Source organism: Notamacropus eugenii, chromosome 1 (assembly GCF_028372415.1).
Source record: "Notamacropus eugenii isolate mMacEug1 chromosome 1, mMacEug1.pri_v2, whole genome shotgun sequence".
In the NCBI taxonomy this organism is placed as follows: Eukaryota; Metazoa; Chordata; class Mammalia; order Diprotodontia; family Macropodidae; genus Notamacropus; species Notamacropus eugenii.
In genome coordinates, this window is record NC_092872.1 from 453,737,576 (window position 1) to 453,760,932 (window position 23,357).

The 23,357-nt window shown below is 41.3% G+C and overlaps 1 protein-coding gene across 2 annotated transcripts in view; it reads left to right on the forward strand.

Moving 5' to 3' along the window:
* The window catches only part of PEPD (peptidase D), a 254,600-nt gene that overhangs the window by 67,436 nt on the left and 163,807 nt on the right, over positions 1 to 23,357 (forward strand). For both annotated transcript variants that reach the window (XM_072632032.1, XM_072632033.1), the window contains exons 5-7: positions 1,592 to 1,639; positions 3,531 to 3,592; positions 19,441 to 19,485. In XM_072632032.1, coding sequence (XP_072488133.1) covers positions 1,592 to 1,639; positions 3,531 to 3,592; positions 19,441 to 19,485 — 155 coding nt within the window. The remainder of the gene's footprint in view (positions 1 to 1,591; positions 1,640 to 3,530; positions 3,593 to 19,440; positions 19,486 to 23,357) is intronic.

The following is a 23,357-nucleotide window of genomic DNA, read 5'->3' on the forward strand; positions in this document are numbered from 1 at the left end:
ATAAGGAAACTGAAGCTCAGAGAAGGGGAGTGACTTGTCTAAGGTGACATGAGTAGTGAGTGGCAAAGCCTGGATTAGAATCCAACTCTTCGGACTCCAAGGGGACCAAAAGAACAAGACGTGCATTATTTAGGGCAGAGACAAACTGCCCTGTCCTCCTTAGTAGGCACTATGGATATCTCTGTATCACAGCTCAGGACAATAATTTATGCTCATAATAATGACTGAGTCATCAAGAAAAGGCTAAATTACGTTCAGTTAATACATATTGTTCGGCAAGATAAGGAGCAGGTTATAAAAAGAAACATTTACCTTAAAATGATCATTATTTTTCAAAAAAAATTTTTAGGTCTTTAAAGAGAATACTTAAACTTTATTTTTCTCTGGAAAAAAAATCACTCATTCAGACGCCTTGTCCTCCAGGTGTGTCCGATCAGTTCAAAGTCACCCACCCTGGGTCTGTCATTAATGCAGCAATGGCCATTTAATCATCACTCCCATAGAATGAGTGCCATTGAAGTAGCAAACAGGCCCTGGCTCAGAAATTTGGTCTGGTGCTACTGGGAAGTGATTGTACATTCTCAGAATGGAGAAGCAAATCCACAAGGCATCTTATACGTGCTGTGTTTGTCTCCTTTCCCCTTAAATTTTCACAGAAGCTAGTCTGTCTGAAAACACTGGCTACCATTTGAAGGAAAGCAAGGGCATTTAGCGGAGAAGGTTTTATAAAAGCTAAGAGGTCCCAAGAGACCACTCGCCTATGGAAATGAGAAGCCCAGGTTGACATTGATGAGCTGTTCAGTGGTGGGCCTCAGTGTTTAGTGGATGCGACACAGCATTGTGTGTTCCTTTAATTTTTTGTGGCATGAGAACAGAATATGCTGATGACTGTGAGCTGCTAATGGGTCTCGATGGAAATGACAGAGGACTGGAGTCAGCGTAGGCTTGGAAATGCTTCATCGCCCCCAGAGGTAACTGAGGTCCATTCAAGCAGTTGTAATCAATAAAAGATGATCCACTGCACTGAACAACAAACATACAGCTTACAACTGTGTCAGAGAGGAGCATTGGCCTGCGCCGGCTTTATTGGGCAGCACGGTAATGGCCACATTTCTCTTCCATTATTCTTGACTCTTGTGTCCTGATAGTCATCTTGGAGGAAAAAAACTATTAGCATACACATTTGTTATCTCCTGTCCCCGCTCTCTTTCCCAAGGACAATAGCAGATGTAATCCCCAAATGCTATTACCTCCCTTTGTTTCAACTACTGTAATTGTTAGAAATCATTACATGATGGTAAATGGAGACAGATCGTGACAAGTCTACAAGACACATTGCTGTTAACACATGTCCCTGGGGTAGTTCTGCTTTTTTTTCCCTTCTAAACGATCCTGGTTCCCAGTCTCTAGGAGAGAAGAGGATGGTGAGACAGAAGAGAATCTCTTTCAAACCAATTTGCTTTTAGTTGTCAAACAGGGAATCTGTGACTTCGATGGTTGGCCTTGGTAACTGCTTGCTTTTAGGGTGCTTGCATCATGTCTTTTTAATGGATCCTAATAACCAAATGCAATTTTCTATTCTAAATTTTAGATAGCCAAGGTCTTGGCTTCAATGACTCCATCAGTTCTTCTCACCCTGGTAAGTGATGCTTGTTTTTCGCAGGCTTTTTGGTGGCTGTTGTTAGTCTGCCACAGAAATTAGGGAACTAAAAACCTCTCCCTGTGCAGGTAAGTCTTACATGGTAGTGAAGGGCAATAAAATAACAAGAGAATGAATATTTAATGAGTTTCTTCACCATTTGATTAAATCTCATCAATAACTTGTGGAAATCATTCCAGTGTAGTTGTCTGGGAATCTTGTGGTGAGGACACCCTGTTGGCTACCTCTTCAGTATGCTATATGGCAGCCTCCAGATGTGACTGACCAGCAGAACAGCGATGCCACTTTATTAAAGGAGTTAAGCCAGAACAATGAGACAGTACTGACAAATATAGTAAATACAGCACCAGCAAGGACTACTGGGCTAAATTTCATGGCATGAACATGATAGGATTGAGAGTCAGGAGGTGTGAGATCCAGTTCTTGCTCTTATGCTAACCCATGGGCAAGTCATTTCCTGTCTAATTTCTCCATTTGTAAAATGATGGACTTGAATTAGATAAGATCCCTTGTAGCCCTAATATTTCACATAGAATGTGTAAACATAGAGTTTCAGTAACTTTTTACTTTGCTCCTCCCATGCAATTCTTAGTGGAATTTAAAGGAATACTAGCATAAACCTATTACAGTTTGTCCGTCTTTGAATTATCTTTGATAATGAGGGCATATTTGAACTGAGCATTTCAGCAGAGTAAGGCTCTGAAGGTCAGCGGCCTCAGCTTTTTCCCTTAACATCTGGGACTGTAGAAGGTATTTAATTAAATTGGTGGTGGTAGTTGTCTTAAGACTGTGATATGTGAAAACCTTGATTTGAATTTCCACTTGGAGTAATCTACCATTTTATATCAGTGGAATTTCTTCCATTTTCTTGAAGTACTAGTTTTTAAAATAGGAAAATGCAACTCTTCTTACTTGCCCAGGTGGTTTTTTTTTTTCCTCCTTCATTAGTTGATCTTTACAGAAACATTTTCTCTTCATTATTTTTTTCAACACTTCTAGCAAGGTGTCTCTGTTGAACTGTTGTTTTGACTGCTCAGTGGAGAAGTTATATCGGATGATTATGGGGCAGAGAATTGTTTTAATGTGTTCTATTTGTGGAGTAAAATTAGACAGTTTCTTGGGGAATAGACATTATTTTAAAATCTCTTGCTAATCTAACAATGACTCATTGTTACCTTTGAATCACTACTTATTTTTTCTCTTGTTTTCTTCTGTTGTTCCCTCAGAGTTCCCCTACCACTGGGGAGGGGAAAAACATAGTGAATCTTGATGGATTTACAGTAATAAATGCTTGTCCTGTATAAGATTTCTGTCCACATCTTATAGATGGGATAACTTTGACAGTACTCTCTGGGATCTATTAATGTTAATGGGATTTGTGTGTGCAGAATAAAGGGGAAACCAGATTTATCATCCATGGCTGGAGATTTAGAATCCTCAGGCCATTCTTCCCTCCCTTCTTTAGTCAGTGAGCTGCTTGGCCATTAGCTAACAATTGCCCTTATCGACTCACAGTGGGTGGCTTTTATGAAGGATCCTGGGACATTATTGTGTTGTCTTACCTTCACCTTCCCCAGAGTGCTGTAGGCAGCTTGTAGTTTTGCATTGTTGTCTCCCTTGTATGAGGTAAGAGGAGAAAGGAAACAGAAAAGCAGAATTTAAAGTTATTGGGTTGAACAGTTTCACCTTTTGGGGAATGGGAAGGATGGGAATTGACTTTTGAGGTCTTTGTTAGTGTGTCATCTTGCTCACTCTTTGTGGGGCTTGTGTGGGCTGTCTGATTAATTGCATTTTTGGAAATTCAGAAGTTAAGATGGTGTTGGGCTTGTACTGACAAAGGTGGTTCTTTTTGTCTTCTCCTCCTTCTCAGCGTGGTGTTAATACTGACAGCGGCAGTGTCTCCCGGGAGGCTTCCTTTGAAGGCATCAGCCAGTAAGTTAATACCTGGGCTAGAGCTGGGAGGAGGAGTGGTGGCAGAGGGGAGTACAGGTGGTGAGGGGTCATGGGGGTTTTGCACATCTTAATAAATCGTTATGCTCTGTCCAATTAAATTTTCTTACAAGTGTTTCTTTAACTACAAATTAGTTGTTAAAGCCACAAAGATTTTTTTTTAGAACAAGCTTCTTTTAGTATGTTTAGAAAATGTTCAGAAAAATTGGCTGCCAGAAAGCCTTTCAAGTTTTAGTTTAAAGAAAAAACACTGTGCTGCTTTGTTCTAACCTAAGCAAGTACGTGACAGTCAGTACTTAATGAACACTGGCAGAGAAGGCTCATTTTCCTTGAAACACTTGATTTCCTACCTTTGGTAGTTGAAACTTATCTTTTTTCAGCCCCATTTTCATCTGTCTGCCACAATCCAAAGTCTAGGCCACCTTCTTTTCTTGCCTAGGCTGTCTTTTAAAAAATAAATTTTTATCGATATTCTTCATTTTTACATCATCTATATTTTCTATTTATCTCCCTTCTTCCTATTCTCTCTCTCTCTCTCTCTCTCTCTCTCTCTCTCTCTCTCTCTCTCTCTCTCTCTCTCACACACGTACGCACTCCAAACTCTTGAAAGAACCACCTAATTGGCCTCCTTGCCTTCAGTCTCTATCTGGAAGCCTATGTGCTCTGCCAGTATCTTCTCTTTGCATAACTTTGTTCATTGTTCATATTGTTTCTCTGATCACAAACATTAAGTGACTCCCTGCTGCTTACTAGATAAATTCTAAACTCTTCAGTCTGCTATTCAAGGCCCATAGAGTAGCTTCACCTTACTTATCCAAGTGAATTTCCCATCAGTCCTCTTTAGGCATTTTCTGTTCATCTGCTCATGTTGTCTACATTCTCATCATCATGTCTCTGCTTATGCTATTTCTCAAATACTTAGACAAATCTACTGATCGATTAAATCCATACTCAAGTCTCACCTTCATCAAGTAAATCTCAACCCTCTTTGATCTCTCCTTTCTATTTCATTTAACAAATATCATTGAACGCTTGGAGAGCTTCTCTGGTCATCAGTTTTCGGCAAAGGAAACAGAATGAATAGGGACATAGAGACAGGAAATCGGGATCATATTTAGAGTGTTTCGAGAGATTATAGGAATAGACGTAGTGAGTGATAGACCTGGCAGAAGATCTAGGTTGCAGAATCAGTGATAAGGGTCAAAGTCTTGGGAGTGGATGATCTCACTGAGGAAGAGAGTATGTAGAAGGAATTGCAGAGAGCTAAGAATGGATCCCTGCTAACTGATAACTTTAAAAGGGTGAAGGGAGATAGAGAAGGCAGCTAAGGAAAGGAACCAGGACGTGGTCATAAAACTAGTAGGAGAAGCAGCAGAGGACAGTGTTTGGAGAGTCACACGCAGGACAGCATTAAGAAAGAGAGTCACAGGAAGGGTCAAGATGAGCCAGAACCAAGAAAGGACCATTCACTGCAGCAATAAAGAGGTTACTTGTAACTTTTAAAGGAAAAATTCAGCTGAGAGAGTAGTTTCTCGTTCCAGGTAAGGCTGGAAACCAGATTTGAGGAGTTGAGGAGTAGATGGATATGAAGGAAATGAAGACAACCGAACTAGATTACTGTTTCTGAGCAATGTCCTTAAGTTTATTCCATTTGGGTTTCCATTAGTGTTGAATTCTTTAATTGTTTAAATATATTCACAAAGCTTGTCGTTAACTAGATTAGAAGCTCCTAGAAAGCAAGGAACAGTGTCTTTTCTTATTCCACCCTGTAAAAGCAAGCACCCTGACACATCCAGGATTGCTGCTTTTTGAAAAAGAAAGGTAACTTTTGGGGAGGTGAACAATCTACTTTAATCAAGCACATATATCATTAGTTCAGGGGAAAAAGTCAGCACCCTGAACTTCAGAGAAAATACAAACAGAAACAAAGATCAACCACCAGACAGGGCTTCCAACTGTCTAACCATAAGTAATACATCACAGACCAACAGACAGATTCAGCTGTCTGACCATACATACATAGTTACCAGAGAGAGAAGCACCAACATCTGGGTTTTCAAAGCCAGAGGGCTCCTTGGCATCTGGCCGAGCCAACACTCCCAGTAAGCCCCAAAGTAAAACCTCACCAAAGAGTATTTATATGCTTTTCAGAGCCAGAGGGCATCACAGCCCTTGAGAATTAGTGCATCATTAGAAAATTAACAAAAGATACTTGAGGCCTTTTAATGGGCTGGGAAGATCGAATTAACATTACATCCCCCTATCTTTTCGTTCCCCGGTGGTGACAAAGCCCAATCCTTTGAATAAAGCAGGATCTCAAGAAATATTTATTGGATAGCTGATAGAACTTGAAGCTAAGTTTCCATTATAGGATTTGAGGGTCAGGGCTATGTGAATAAGTGTTTTCTATAGTTCAATATTTATTGAACATCTGTGTAGTGTGGGGCAATTTGTTGTGTACCACTGGGAAGGAGGAGGCTACAGGACATAGAGAAAGCTTGCAATATAGATCGGGCTATGCACAAGCAACAGTTAATGATTCCCCATCTTTCATTTCCCAGCCTTCTAGATATAAGTTGAGAAGCAATGGTGGGAATGTACAAATAACTGGTTTTGTATATAACTAAGACTTCTGCTCTGGATTGTGTATAGGTGGTGGGATGGTGATGGTGGTGGTGGCCAAGGAGCTAGCTTGATTCTAAAGCCTTGAGGGAAGAAGCTTTCCTTCCTCCCCAGGGCCTGAGTGGTTGGCTCCATTTGTGGCCTGATGGTTCACATTTGTGGCTCAGTATATAGATTTGTGCATTAGACCTACCTCCTGCCATTTGCTGTTCCTTTAAGCAGGAGGGGAATCCTAGAAAGTGATTTTGTCTTTCCTCCCACAACAGGCTGTAGTTTGAGCCACATGGTAGCCCTCTCGCCTTCTTCCCAGCCTTTCTCGGACCTCCTCTGTATGTGACTCCTTGGAGGGAGGCATTCATTTCCTTTACATAACCTGCTTAGATCTCTTATTCTTGGAAGACAAAATATTTAAGTATGTTCTTGGATGACAGCGATCTCAGCCCCGAGGCAAGTCACCAGTGATTTCTGAGTACCTGAAATGAGTCTATGCATGCACTTATGTGTATGTTTGTGCTCACCTATGTGTGTATGTGTATTTGGCAATGCTCCCAGTGAACAACCCTGTTAGGAGGTCAGTTAAGGTTCTACACTTAATGAGTAGTACAGTCTTCCTGTACTATATAGGATGGAACTTAACTGAAATTTGGTCCTACACAGCTTTTTCTTGTGTCAGCCAGCTCTGTACATAAGCTCCAAGGACTTAGAGTGTATGTTTCACTTGTGATGGGTCAGAAGTTTTACCTTCCTACCTTCCCTAGATGGAGAACCAATCACAGATGTCAGTCAACCACCTGGAGTAGAGCTCATGAGGTGTAATACCTAATCCTTCAACTCTATGACTTCTACCAGTATGTCATTTACCTGGTGACCAAGGGCAAACTTCGAGCCCAGTGTGGTTGCCTGCTCCCTGACCTCTGATCAGGCTAGGTGCAGTCAATTGATATATATTATTAAGCACCTACAAAGTGCATGATATTATGCTAAATGCTGGGGATACAAAAAGAGGCAGAAGACAGTCCCTGCCTTCAAGGAGCTTACAGTCTAACCAAGGAGACAACATGGAAACAAATATATACAAAGCAAGAGTAAACAGGAACTAATTAAAAGAGAGAAGGCACCAGAATTGAGAGAGACTGGGAAAGAAGGTAGGATTTTAGATTAAAAGGAAGCCAAGGACGTCAGTATCAGAGTGGGAGAGAGTGCAAGATCATGGGTAATTTTGGCTGTGGCCTTGGAGTCAGATATCAGTGGCCTTCACATTGGTTTACCAACATGGCTTGCTAATGACAGAGGCCTTCAGCCATAGAAGGCAAGCTAAGGGTATCTTAACCAGTGATGAGGCTGCTTTTTCATCAGCACTGGCCTTTAGGGAAGATGATAATGTGACATCCCACACCTACTTCACTTGCCACACCAAAACCCACCCTCATACACACACATCGAGTTGTAATGTCATAAGCATTATTTTTGGTGAAGTAAGTTAGTAACAGAAAAAATAACTTATAATTATTTATAAGTATGAGCTGTGTGAATTTATGTACCTTGTGTGTGATGTAGGGATGATTAGGAAGGATTATGAGCTCATAAATATGTATCACTTTCTCCCAATGATAAAAAAGATCGGAGCGGGGGAGAAGTGAATATCACACTCGCTTCTTTTCATCTTACAAATCTCCAGTTTCCTCCTGGGAATTTCCGTAATGCAGTTTGTGTGTCTCTTCACTTCTTCCTGATTAACCCAATTCATTGATATGCCAGCTCAGGAAGCCTGCTTGGCGTTCAAGCTTGCCTGCTTCTCTCAGCTTGTTATTTTTACTTGATCTGGCTTATTGGTTATGGAGGAAATGTGCACACACAACCCATGAGCAGGCTTTGAGTTGGCCTGTCCTTTGAGAAAGGTCTGAGTGTGGGCTTCAAGATACCTGCCTTTCACCTCCCCATCCCTGGCCAGAAGGCACCAACTCTCACAGCTGAAGCACAGACCTCCAAAGTGGTAGCCTTGAGGCCCCATGAAGTTGTTGTTTCCCCAGGATCTCATTTATATCTAAAAAGAATCTGCTTGCAATGACTCATGCCAGCTTCTCCCCTGGCATCTCAGCAAAGAGAATGGATTTTTTGATGTTAGGCAGAGAGAACAGGTCTTTTTTGCTGGAGGGCTGAGGTGGCCTCCTGTGTTTTCTCCCACTTTCCCTACTGCTCTCCTGAGACATATGCTCCAGAGAATTCCCCTTCAATTTTCATTGAGGGATGTGGCCCTATAGAAGATATGGCTGACATGAGTCTAGGCACCAGCTGGGTCCTTGGCTTAGAATGGCAAGCCTGCCTTGGGCAAGTCTTCAAAGTGTCAGGGGAGGGGGGTGGGCACTATGCAGAAGGAACACCTCCTACTCCATCCCTTGCCTTCTATTTATTGCTTTCTTTCTTGTCTTGGCATGGAAAATAGAGAGTAGTCATACAATTTAGAGATGGAAAGGAATGTTACTAAAGGAATGATTATGAGCTCATAAATATGTATCATTTTCTCCCAATGATTAAAAAAAGGTTGATTTCTTCATCACATTACTGACAAGGAACCAAGGCATAGAAGAATTCAAGGACTTGACCAAGCTATTTAAGCTGAGCCAAGATTCAAACCCACATCCTCCATCTCTGTCTGACTTTAGTGTTTTCTGGTGCTTATCGAAGTTCCTGACACTTTGGAAGCATCTAATAAATGCTTGGTGAGAGCTAACTGACATCACTCCTTCTGGATTTTGGTCTCCTGAGTAGGTGAGGCCTTTTGGACTCTGTATCCCATTTCTTCACCCTTGTGTGACCTCTCTCTTTTCTAATGCCAGATTTAGGACTCGCAGTATGCTCCTTAATCCCTATTTTGCTCAGAGGGAAGGGCACTGCTATCATATGATTTTTCTCATGTATAAAAAAGCATGAACACCCCTGGCTCCTGAAACATTGCATTCCTTAGAGCCATCAACTTCAAAGAACTCCTCTCAGGTTGATCCAAGGTGCAAGGGTCTCCCTTGAGAGGACTCCAAGTCAATTTTATTCCACCTTCACAGAAGGATGTTCTGAGCCTAATTTCTTGGGTTTAAGAACCCTCCCTGTCATACACTCAGTGAAATACATTCTGTGAAGAAATGGCAGAAAATTTATATTTTTTGGGGGAAAACGAGGAGGTAGGATGGGGCAGGAATAGCAATTGAATTTAAGAATTTTATTGAAAAAGACTTCTGCTTGAAAGTGATAGAAAATAAGACTTACCTGTGTTACTGTCATAACATTTCTTGCATATTCCCCCTTCTCCTCCCTTCACCCATGGGTGAAGGCCCCCATTACCTTATGCCCAGAGTATTGAAAGAGTCTGCTGATGGGTCTGCTTACCTCAAGTCTCTTCCCATTCCAATCCAACGTCCACGGAAAATGTCAAAATGGCCTGCCTGCCCATTCAGTAATCTCCAATGACTCCCTCTGGGATCAAACATAAAATCCTCTGTTTAGTGATGAAAATCCTTCATAACCTACCTTTTCCCCTTTACACTCAACCCTTCAACCCCCATGTACTCTGCATTACAATGACACTGGCCTCCTTACCCCTCCTCAAATGAGACGCTCTGTCTCCTGGCTGTGAACTTTCTGTCTGGCTGTCCCCATGTCTGGGATGCTCTCCTTCCTCATCTTCATCTCCTGGCTTTCCTGCTTTCCTTCCAGTCCCAGCTAAAACCCCACCTTCTACCATAAGCCTTTCCCAAGCCCCCTTAATTGTAGCAACTTCCTTCTGTGGATTATTTCTGATTTATTCTGTATGTAGCTTGTTAGTACATAATTATTTACACATTGTCTCTCTCCATTGGATTGTGAGCTCCTCGATGGCAGGAATTATTTTTATCTTTCTTTGTATCTCCAGCCTTTAGCACAGTACTTGATACATAGTAGGCGCTTGATAAATGTTTAACTGATTGATTATCCTTTCATTAGAACACACTAAATTGCAAGCAAAACTTACATAATACCCCTGAAACAGCATTCATTTCTTTACCAGGCTGTTTTCACTTAAAAAAACTGGAGCTTCCAGGAAAAGTACTCCATAAAAATAGGTTTTCACCGTGTGAATAGAAACAGGCTTCGTGGTCTAGGATGCTCTGGACCGATTTGGGGTTGAGGCCATCTCCCTACTGCCTTGGTGTACTCTATCTCAGGAAGGCATTTTATTATCTTTCCTCTTTGAGTACGGCCTTGTGCTTAACAAAGGTTCATGGTAGGAGGGAGTACATGCTCATGGCCTGGAAAAGGTCTATCTTTATAGCCATCAGTATTGAAAACGAGCACTCAGAGCTCCATAGCAGTTAGTGGTACAAAGTGTTCTGTCATCTTTGTTGTGTGGGGATGTATTTCTTCCCCCACCCGCAGGTCAAACTCTTCGTTGATTTTTTTCTTTTCTTCTTTTTCTGTTCTATGTGTGTGCAAGAGAAATTGTGCTCTCTCCACCTTTGCTATGTCACTTTGTGCTGCCTGTCCTCTCCTTCACATTCCTCATTGGTCTGGCTCCCTGCCCCTCATGTGCTGGTTTTGGAGGGCTTATTAGTCCTGGCATTCCTTGAGTCTGAGTGTCTCTGCGCACAGTAGGAGTGCCGTTAGCCCGCTGGACAAGGTCCGGTACTTTTCCTCTTTGATTATTGTGATCCTCTGCTTTCAGGGACTTGCCCCATTTCCAGTGGCCCTCTTTTCTCATTAAAGCTGCCTGAAATGGGCTGAGCTGTTCTCTGGCTCTTGCAGCTGTTTGGTGAGTTGTCTTCAGTGCCCTCCTCCTTGCTTCCTAGTACCTTAGTTGAAGGGCACTAACAGGGCCCTGAAAGGGGGGCCCTGGTTTGTCTCCCAGATTCCTGCAAGCTGAGTAGAGCTGAAATTTGTTCTTGAGGACTCTTCTGTTTTCACCGGTTCCATCTGTCTCCCCTCCTTGGGCCTTTCTCTCTGGTGCTGTTCGACTGTGGATAATAATAGCCTGTTTTTCTAAGCAAGATGAATCTTGTGTCCTTCTCCTTTGGGGAGGCTTAGCTGCTTCTGTCGCCAACTGCCTTGTCACTACCCTAATGATGCTGCTTATTTTCTTTCAGTTTTCAACCCTTTTGAACTTTGTCAGAAACACATCTGATCTCAAGCTGTTGATTAATTGCCTGTTTTAACGAGTTGCCCTTGTGTTTGGTCCTTCTTTGAGGCTGGTGGGCATTTTGTCCCTGAAGGCAGTCTAGGAGAGTCGCTTTTGCCCTGGCAGTGTGAAGCAGGCCTGTTCATAGTAAGATTACACTTGACACCAGGTACCCAGCTTGTATTGCCTCTGACTTTGCTGCAGGGTGACATTGCTTAGTTGTGCATTATAGATGCCTAGGAACAAGTTTCATCAGAAACCTACCTCTGACTTTTTACATAAAATTCCTTACTAGTTACCGTAGTCAGTCATTTGATAATCAGAGGATGAAAGCTTTGATCCTGAAGCTGGTGGGAATAAAGACTCCCCCTTTAGGAGGGATGTTTGTTATCCTCTTTGGGCCACTAGGGTTCTATTTGGGGCAGTGGAGAGGTCCTCATATTCGCCTGAATGTCAGTAACCTGGTGGACATCATACTCCTGCTTCCCTTGTCCCAATCCTCCACAGAATGTAAGCTCCCTGAGGGAAGGAATTAGATCATTTCTTAAACTTTGTATCCACAGCACAGTACTTTGTACACAGTTGAATTTAATTCCTGAGGTAAGTAGTTCAGTGGCTTTACTCATAGAGAACATGTCCACACCCTTCACTGAAGCATCTTGCATGAGTCCTACAAGCTAATAGTAGGAGGAAGCTGCAATGTAATTGAAAGAATGCTGAACCTAGCATCAGGAGACTTGGGCTCCAATTATAGCTTTGACAGTTGTCCAACTAAAACCTTGGGCAAGTCATCTAACCTTGTGAGCCTCAGTTTCCTCATGTAAAATAGGACTGCCTTATAGGGTTGGTGCTTTGTAAACTTTAAGGCACTATACAAATGTGGATTGCTATTAATCAGTTGAAGTCAATATTTACTAAGCTCAAACTCTGCAAGGCACTGTGCAGCTGTGCATTGTGTGTTATCTTCCTTTGGAAGGCATTAGCCAGGGAGAGCCATGGCAGTCTTCAGGTTGGTTGGTGGTGAAAAGAGGGAGGAACTATGGAAATAGAAGGAGCATCAGCTTGGCTGTAGAATTGAGTCTAGACAGGATGGGAGATGGGAGAGGGAGAAGGAGACCCTTTAGAAAGTGACAGACAGTTGAGAGAAAGAATTGTCTGCCCTGATTGGTACCACCATTTCTACTTGTGTCAGCTTGTGCTGCTGATGCATTCAGCTCAATTAAACAGGTATTTATTGAGCTTACTGATGGACCTAATTCTGTGTTAAACTCTTTGGGGGAGACCATGTACAATGGAATCTTTACCCAGAGGGTCTAGGTTATCAAGACAGGTGCACATGCCATAGAACACCATGCTAGGATAGTGTCCAAGATAGCATTCTGTACGTATCTAGTATAGAGGAAAGTTCTACATAATTAGCATGTAATCATGAAAGCATGGCACATTGGGAATCCTGTTGGATTTGGAGTCAGAACACCTGAGGTTGAGCCTTCCCTCTGTAACCTTGCAGAAGTCATGGCCCTTTTAGGGCCTCAGTAAAGTTGAGGGTATTGGAGGATGAGGTGATCACTAAGGTTCTGATTCTGGGAAGTGATGTGAAGTCAGTCACGGAACCAGCATTGCCTGAAATTATCAAGAAAGTCAACAAATAGTTTACCACCCTGGGCTAGATACTGGTAAGACCAAGATAAAAAATGACATGCCCTTGGTCACCAGGAGCTTGGGTTCAGTTAAGAGGAGGAAGAAATGGTATGTATGCAGATAAGTTTGATGGGGGCTAGAGATAAATCTCAAGATGCTCCAGCAGGACTTGAGGAAGAAAAGGACCCTTTTAGCTGGAAGACCTAAGGGAGAAATAGGAGAAAGCTCTTGAGTCTTAAATAAAGGGGAAGATGTAGGACTCAAACTGGTCCTTGAAAAGGAGGTTGTGTAAGTGGGGAAAGGAGAGAAGGACATTCCAAACAGGTTGAATGATGTGATCAGAAGCATGGAGGTGGGAAATGAATATGACATGCAGGGGAATAGAAAACAATGTGCCTGGCTGGAGGGATGGATTTGAGTTGTGAAAGCTGGAAAGACAAGATTGGAGAGAAAGGGTGGGCCTGTTCTCACAGAAGACTGAACACTAGAGAGAGTAATTTGAACTTGGAACTATCTGGAGATGAGGTAGTAATTTCTAGAGATAAGCCTTTGCTTCAGGAGAGAGGGAAATTGTATGTTCATATATACTTAGTAGATATGGGCTTAGGCTGTGTGAAAGGAGGGCCCAAACTAAGGGATTGTCTGCCTTATTACTTAGTAATTTACTAATTTCAGAGAAGGCCTCAGTTTCATTCACCTTCTAAAAGTACAGCATCAATCCTCCTAACTCTGTTGGGACCAGTGAAGTGAGGAGTACCACGGGCTCTGCATTCAAGTCATTTTCCATGATGTTTTCATAGAAATTGGTTATTCAGGATAAGCATGTTTCTTATCTTTTACTGTTTTTACTAAAATTGCCTCGCATATTTGAAGACAATTTGTTACCACCTAATTCCATTTAAATAATTAGTTAAATGTGAAATTGCTGAATTAGAAGGTTGCAAGAATATTAATACATGAAGATGTGAATTTTAAAATGTAGGAAAAGCATGGCTATTATTAGAATGTAATAGGAAAATAAGTTTTATATATTTTGGTGGCCAGTTTGGCCATGCTTCATGCTTCCTGGTTCTTGTTCATGCACATATCGTAACAATATTTAGAATTAGCTAATTTAAAAGAATCTAAGAGTGTGTTTTTGAGAACATGACATGAGGCTGATAATAATTCAGACTTCTCTGGTCCATCATGGTATGCAGAGGGCTTGCTTTATAACAACTCTGTAAGATTCCCAGCACATTATGTTCATTTTTATACATGAGATAAGTCATTTCGGGAAGAGAAAATGATTTACCCAAGGTTACCAAGCCAGCAAGTGTAGGAGCCAGGGTGCAAGCCAGTTTTCTGGTCCTCCCTGTGGGGGGCTCATTGTCTCCTGCTTGGTGTTGTCTTTGTCTGCTGGTACAGTAAGCTTCTTGGACTTCATTCCTGCTCCTCTACCACGTATTGGTTCAGTCATTCAGTATCTCTTAAGCCTCAGTCAGGTGACCACGAGCAAGTGACTTAACTGTTCTGAGTCTCAGTTTTCTCATGTATAAAATGAGGATAACGCAGCCTGTAGTATTTACCTACAGTATATTGTTATGTATCAGGTATCAAGTATAAATCAATTGAAAAGGGTTTAAGTGCTTACTGTTTGCCTAACCCTGTGCTCGGTGCTGGAGATGCCAACAAGGCCAAAAACAATCTCTGTCCTCAGGAAGCCCCTAACGTAGTGGGAGAGGCAACAGGCAAATTAAAGTACCTACAAATTATATTCAGAATAGATGGGAGATAATATCAGTGGTGAAGGCCCTGAGCTTCTGGGGGAACCTGGGAAAGGCCTCCCGCAGAAGGTGGACTTTGAGTCAGAAAATATGAGAAGTGGAGGTAAGGAAAGGGCATTCCGGACATGGGAATAGCCAGTACTGAGGCATGGAGAGCCTCATGGGCAAGACCTAGGGCATAGGCCTGAGGAGCTAGATTGTGGAATGTGTGGAGGAAAATAGGATGTAAAAAAGACTGGAACAGGGGAAGGAGCTCAAGTTTATTTGCCAAAGAGAGAACTTTATACTTGATCACAGAGGTGATAGCAAGCCACTGAAGTTTATTGAGGAATTTTTATTTTTGAGGGTGGGAGGAGGAAGGTAACATGATAAGACTTACACTTGATAAAGATAATTTGGCATCTGAGTGGAGGACAGGGGAATGGTGGGAGACCAGAGCCAGGCAGGCTTCTGCTGTTGCAGTGGGTAGGGTTAGAAGTGATAAGGGCCCAGACTAGGATTGTGATTGTATGAGTTCAGAGAAGGGCTTGTATATAAGATGTGAAGGTACAATCTGTAGGATTATAAATTCCTTGAGGGCAGAGACTGTCTTTATTCCTATTATTTGTAGCCCCAGTGCTTAGCATAATTCCTAGCACATAGTAGGTACTTAAATGAATGTTCCTTGACTATTGGATTTGGTAACAGATTAGATATGTGGAGCTCATGAGTACAGGGGAGGAGGGGACTATCCCACCTGGTTGTACTCCTGGACCCTTCCATCATGTTTTCTTTTCATCCTGCAAGATCACTTCAGCTCTAGAACTCACATCTTGTCAAGTACTTTCTGCTCCAGCCATCACTTAACTCTTCTGAGTCTCAATTTCCTCATGTGTAAAATGAGGATAATACACCCTGTGGTACTGACCTTATGGGGTTGTTATGTATCACGTGTCAAGTACCCATTGTTTCTATGCTGTACTCTCCATAGAGAGATAAGATAAACATAGATAATGATAATAAGTAGTTTTATTTAATAAGTAATATCAGCAAGGTGCAAAACAACTGATTCTTAGGGGAGAAGTTCTTAACATAAGGTCCTTCGATTGCTTCTTACCCTTACCACCCCCTACGTCCCTCCCCCATAGAGGGTGTCCCAAAAGTCTTTATTCAGTTAGCTTAAAGCTGCTCTAAAACTTTGGGACACCCTATACACTTAGTTTCCTTTGTAATCCTATGTGTTTTGTTTTACACATTTAACAGCATTATTCTGAATAAGGGTCAGTAGGCTATACTAGATAGCCAAAGGGATCAGTGGGGGGAAAATATTAACAACCTCTCCCCTGAACCCTTATTGCCAATCAGATTAAATAAAACTGTTTATTACTATTATCTAGGTATGCCTTATCTCTTCCCTGAACTGTAAACTTTACAAGCACAGCAACTGTGTCTTATCTAATAAAATAAAGGAAAAGGTCAAGATATAGTAGAAAGCAGTGGATTTGTAGTCAGAGACCTATGTTCCAATCTCATATCTACTTATTATCTGTGTGACCTGACCAAGTCATAATCCCTCTGCATCCCAGTTTCTTCATCTGAAAAATAAGTGGATTGAACTAGATGGTTCCTGTTTCTTTTCAACTCTAAATCTAGGATCCTAAGATTCCATGAATATCCATAATAATAATATTTGATATTTGCAGAGAGCTTTACATTTGTTATAAGGTTACCAATTGCTAAATTTTATGACCTTTTCTCAATTTCCATGCCCCTTTATGTGAGATTATTGATCACCTGCTCCTCTCTTTTCTCTCTAGGTTTTTGTGCCACTAATCCCGCTTAGTTCTCCTCTAACTGATCTTTTAAACTTATGCTTTTTCACTTTATGGTCTTAGCCTCTCTCAAGAGCTCAATTACTGCCTCAGTGCAGATGAGCTCAGACTATAAATCCAGACCTACTTTCTCTTCTGAGCTTGGTCTCATGATACTAATTACCTTTTGAACATCTCAGAATGGAAGTCTCTGTGGGCATCTCAGTTCATCATATTCAAAACGAAACCCATTGTCTTTTCCCCTAAACTCTGCCCTCTTCCAGATTTTCCTATTACTGTCATGGGCAACACCATCATCCCAGTTGTTTGGACTCACAACTTCAATTAGTCATTCAATTAAACATATATTAGGCACCTATGTTCCAGGCGCTGTACTAAGTGCTGGGGATACAAAGAAAGGCATAAGACAGTTTTTGTCCTCAAAAAGCTTACAATCTGATGGAGAAGAGAATGTACAAAAGAAAGTAGAAAAGCAAGGGGAGGGCAGAAGGTATCTGCCATAGGAGAGCGATGGAGATGTCCAGGGGAGTGGTCGAGTGAGGCACGAAGAGGAGATTTATTTTACATGGAGGTGCTGGGAGGTATGTTTTTGGAGAAAAGGGACATAAAGAGAGCTAAGGGGGTATCCAGGCCATGCCACTGACTGAACTTAGCCTCTTAACCCTTTCCCAAGTCTTTACCTGCTTTTTCATTTCTGTTGCTTTGGATCTTCTTTTACAGGCTGACCAGACCATGTGTCCTACTTTCATGAAACTACCCAGCCCACTTTAGTGAGGCATACCAACCTAGCAGTCACCAGCATTTTCTTCATTCCATAATAGGACATTGCTTTCTCTAATGCCAAGCTGACATTTGAGTGAATGTGAGACAAAATCTAGGTTGTCTTCTTGATTCATGTTGTCTGCTCTCCTCTCTTCCATGTGACTTATTTATTTTTCTCTGAGTTTCCTGGTGTCCTTTGTCTGCCTCTCTTTTATATTTTGTGAAAAGGACTTTGGAAGGTTATTAGTTGTCCCCCCCCCCTTTTTTTTTTTTTTTTAGTGAGGGAGGATCTGGACATTTTGAATTAAATTATCCTGATTTTGTCATTATAAATGCAGTGAGTGTTGGCACATTCTCATTGCCACAGAGGAGACTGTGACAGTCCTAAGCTCTCTTCTTATCACATCCCTGGTCTCTGGCCCCTGATGTCCCAGGATTACCTGTTACATTTCTATAGCACCAGTGTTTTCATTTCCTTCTTCATTGTAGTTAGACACCAATAAAATGTCCACAAAGATGCAGCTCAGGAGGAAAAAAAAACTAAATGAAAGCTGTGTTGTTGTGTCTGTGCTCATGCTTGCTTGTATGTTGCTCCCTGCATGTGATCATGGGTATTTGTCTCTATGTCCAGTTCTCTGTGTCTGTGACTGGGAATCCGTGACCATGTGTCTGACTTTTACCTTTTGCAGTTTGAAGGTTGAACTTTGGGATATGTAGCTTTTGTGATGGGCATCTTTGCTATATCTGACTTTGAAAATATGGGTGTTTGCTTCCTTAGCTTTATGTCGTGCCATTTCTTGGCCAGCTCTAATTCCTCATGTAATTTTTTTCTTGTCATTGTGTGCCCTGTAAATCTTCTAACATAGTTGCTGTGTGTCTCAAATCCTTTATTAGTAAAGGCAAAGGAACTTTTCCAGATAGGAGTAGATTTCATCTTTTTTTTTATATGGGTAATTTTGTGAAGGCATTTCATTTTTCAATTTTGCCTAAAAAAAGCAAAAAATCCTTTTATTTAGTTGGTACTTGTGTCCATCATTATGTCTTCTTCACTTGGGCTAATTCCCATCTCTTGGCTCTTTCACTGAGGAAACAGCTCTCTGTCATTAACACGGCCTAGAAAGCCACTGGCAGTAGCAAAGAGGGTATCTTGAAGCCAGAAGAGATCTGGGTTTCCATTCCATCTCTGAAATTTACTGTGACCGGGAAAGGTCCCTTAGGTCTTTGAGCCCATTTCCTCAAATGTGAAATGAGAGTGACAGTAACAAAGGATTAGTATGAAGCTCAAAGGAGACAACGTATGTAAAGAACTTCAGAGAAATGAGAGTTATTATTGCTCATCTTACCTAACAACCCCATGGAGTGCTTTCATAAACAGGAGTGATTCTGAAATTGATTATTGTAGATCTGCTCTTGTCTGAGTGACTCTTCCTCTTCATCTGTCCCAGGAATGTTATCATGTTTAGCTTAATTTTTAAAAAATTAAATATATGAAGTGCTGTCAGCCACTCAGATATTTGTTCTGCAAATGGAAGTGCTTGTTGTTGCTACACTTTATACAATTTTAGAATCTCTTTGGTCATTTTGGCTCATAGCTAATTAATATTCTTGAAATGAAAACCAAACGTAATGACCTTAATTTTAGTGAATGTTTGGCAAGAGTTTCTTCTCTTTCCACTGAGTCATTCACAGTGAGCCTCCAGAGGGCCTGGAGGGGTTTTCCAGAGGCATGTCTGGAAAGGTATAGTAGTTCAGTAGGTGATTAGTCTGCTCTACACATGAATAAAAGCTCTTCAGTTCAGAGAACAAGGCTAAGGTTCATTTTTCTTGTTAATCTTTTCCTAGTTGTTATATTTTAAAAATAAATTAGATGGAACATTTTGTCATATAAAATTTGGGGGTACTTTGTACCCCTCTTATGTACTTACTATGTTATTTTGTATTATAGTTTATCACTTTTACTAGACTAAGCTTTTATTTAACTAGTCTTTGAATCTTTTTTGAGTGCTCAGTCCAGGGCTCTGCACAGCTTAGGAACTTCATAAATATTTGTTAATTGAATTGACGCATTTTGTTGTCTTTTCACAGGTTTAAAGTCAACAACACTATTCTTCACCCAGAAATTGTGGAGTGGTGAGTGTTTTTACTTGAATTTATCCCTCATAAGTGGCCTTCTCCCTCCCATCCCTTCTATCATATCTAATCACCAGGTCTAAGGCAACACTCACTCCTTAGCCTTTGCCTCCAAATAGAGTCAGATTCCAAAATCACATCCAATCCAGGGCGTAAAGAAGAAGCCAGGTGGTGAGTGGGACCAGAATTTCATGGGCATATCAGTTATATTCAAGGTATAAGTCAAAAGTGAGAAGCTGGGGGGCACAGTTGACAAGTGGTGGAGGTTTTCAAATCAAGGAGAGAGGCCTCTCTACAAGAAATCAGGTGGCACACTCCCAGGGATATTGGTAAAAAGATTTGTGATTGCCTTATCACCGGTGTGTTGGAGGCATATGGCACTTTTGCTCTGTCTCTAAGGTGAAGCAAGAGTGGTGAGAATCTCCTAAAGGGAAGAGTAGTACAAGGTGGCCTTCCCGCCCCAAACCAAGGCCGGCCTCTGACAGTGGGCACTTAACGCCTCTGATTGAAATTTTTCCTGAGAATAAAGTTATTTGAAAAGACTGACTGGAGTTCTTTAACAATATTTTCTTTAGAAAAAACACCCATCCTAACTTTTTTTCCCCACTTTTAACCCTGAAATGGCTTTGCAACTGCTGGTGCCGGAAATTCCCTCTTTGAGCCATAGCTGCTCACTGGACCCATATCTTGTCTCATTGCTGGTGGATCAACAATGTCCTGTCAATATCTCCTTGACTCCTAAGAGGTTAAGTATTAGGTCCTGCTTCAGAAAGGAGTGAGCTTTAATTCCAGTTAAATCCCATGGCTCTAAGATGAACTTTGCTTCATAAGAATATATCCTAATGTTATGAAAACGAGCACCCGAAGGAAAAATGATTTGACACTCATTGCAAATAGCAGAGTTTTATAAATGTCACATCATTATAGCTTCCTTTGGGATGGGTTTTAATGGCACAGGTCCTTTGCAGTTCTCATAACTGTAATAATTCTCAATGAAATCCATTGCAATCATCGTAATTGCCTGCCCAGAAATGAGAGTGATGCTGGATGGAGCGAGTGTTGATGTTTCTCCCTAATTATGGGAGGAATGAGTCTCAATATGAAATTGTCTTTCCCATGATGTCAATTACAACTTATTAGTGCGTTCAAATGGTACCGCTGTGTCCTCTTGGTTTTATTTCTTCTCTCTCTTCAGAAAGTGTGATTGTGTCTAGGCACTTAGCTCCATTTAAACCCTAAACAATTAGTACAGAATTGGGAGTCGGGAATCCTGGGCTCTACTCCCAACTCTGCTACTGATTCTCCATGTGACTTTGGGCAAATCCCATAACCACTCTGGTTCTCATTTTCCTCATTATAAAATGAAGTCTTTCATTTCCCTCTGTCCTCCCCCCACCAAGTGAATCATTCATTAATTCTGATCAGTCACTGTGTATTGGCTTGATTAAAGTAACAAAGCCTTTTGAGCAGTGAACCAAACTTATTTTTAGTCTTCTCAATCCCACCCTCCCCATGACTGATTGCCCTCGGTAACAAGCATTCCTGCCTTCATGGTGGCAGGGAGAGTTGGTGAAGGAGAATGCAAACTGAAGTTTTCCCTACTCTGCCAAAGATAAACCACAGGTGTATCTCAGTATCAGGGAAGGGCAAACCAGCAGTGAAACAAAAAACCATTTCTCTCTGCCTGGGCCTTGTAGCACCCGTTGGTGCTGCCTGTTTACCTTGTTCACTATATGTCTCAGGCATGGGTTCTCATTTCCTGAATATATAACATGCTGTCTGGGTAGGCAGCCCCGTAAGGGCACATGTGGACCTTGAGTGGCATGAAGCCCTTGATTTGCACAGTAGTCTGGGTCACAGAGTGGATAATATTATGCAGATGACTGTGAGAGCTAATGACATCAGAAAACATTCTTAGAGCCATGCACCTGGTTTGCAGGTGACTCATGCAGCTGAGGGAATTGGGGACAACAGGATTATGGCACTGAAGGCAGTATCTGCTACAGGATTGAACCTGAGAAGTGGTGGGTATATGGATTTCATGACTCATGGTCTGATGAACTTACTAGCATTATTGGGCTGTTTTTATGATGGACATGTTCTTCCTCAAATAGAGCAAAAGAGGTGATCCGTAGCCTACCCCAAGAAGATTTTGTCATTGTCTTAGTTTCTGCTCCTTATTAGTTGTTTGGGGGGACCATAGGTCCCTCCCTCTGACTGGGATCCTGGCAGTACATACACCAAGATGAATGCTCAAAATGTGAGTCCGGTTCTGCTGAACATACCATCATACTCCTCAGTGCTTTGCCCGCACTGAGCCTCTCTTGAAAAGGCAATTGTCTCAGGCAATTCTGCCAGAATTGAGCCTCTGACTCAGCAGAGGCCTGGATAATTCAGAAGTACTGTCTCACCCATCCGTTTTTCCACTAGATACCATTTTGCAGTCAAGTTGGGGGGAGGGTTGAAGCTTATAAAAGTGCCTAGGTGACAGTCCAGATGACAGAGCTGCAGTTGATATATTGATATATTGGACTGTTGATATATTGGGCTCTACAGTACGGCTTCTCATGTTAGCTATCTGCACACCTGTGTACAGATTAACCTGTGATGGCTCTGAATTTAGAATTTCTCAAGAAGGAGCCTCAGTGATCTGTAGGCATCTGCTTCCTAGAGCTACCAAAGCTTCGTTTTTACATTTTTGCCGTTCGAGTGTTATCCATTTCCTTGTGGTAACTGTTTTATTATATACCATTATCCGGAGCAAATGCCTTGTGATTTCCTGTAAATTCTAATGTAATCATATTCTTCCCTACAAACATGAGATCATAGCTGATAATTTCTTATCTTACCCTGGGTATTGTAGTTTCGATGTGTACAAGTCTGAAGTTGGAACTTAACAAGAACAGAATTTTTGCTTTTGTAATTTAGAATATACTTCTTTCCTGTTCTGCAAGATTAAATTGTTCTGAAGGAAGGGGGAGAAAATAAAAGGAGACACTTTTTCACTGAATGATAGCTTAGTATTCTGGTTTACAGTTCAGTGCTCCTGAAAAAAATCAGAGAACAACGATAGAAATTGCTGCAAGAATTCTGGAATTTTTAAATGGGTTTGTTTTAAACTGAGTCATTCTATTTTTAGAGCTGTTAATTGAATGAAGTAAAATTATTCTGAGCATATTAATTAGGCAGTTGGTTAGGATGCGTATTTCTACCTTCCCTGCTTTTTTCCATGTCCATAATATACCCTGAGGTAGCAACAGAGCATAGCAGGGGAGAAGTTATCAGGAGATGTGATAGCCTCAATGATTTCTCACTTGGCCTAGATAGGAAGAGCATGAGTAAATATTCCTAGGTAATGAATCAGGGTTTTGGTATGGGTTCAGCTTGACCTTCAGTGCATTTTAGGGAATCATTTAGAATCACAGAATGCTAAAGCAAGACTGGATAATATAAGAAGGGGTTTGCCTAAAATTAAATTAATTCATCTTTTTTATTTTTAATAAAGATAACTTTAACCCCCAATTAACAAGCAGATAAAAACCAAACAGAACATATGATTGCTCAAGTATTCTGTATAACTGAGGTTATACTCTGCATCAAAAAGCAAGAGAGAAGGTGTCCATGTAGGGGAAGAATAATCAGATATGAAAGCATGGCCCGTATACCTCATAGTTAGGATACTCAGATAAAGTTGAGGAAATGAAGGCATTGAACTTCATGCTCAGAAATCCGAGATCTGCTTCAGAAGTGTCCAGACCATCTGGAGCTTGAGGTACCTCTTTGATCTCTTGTCTATCCTCCACCAGAATTGTAGCAAATAAAAATCTCACTTAAAAACACACTTCGAAACTCATTCATTTTCATATGATCCT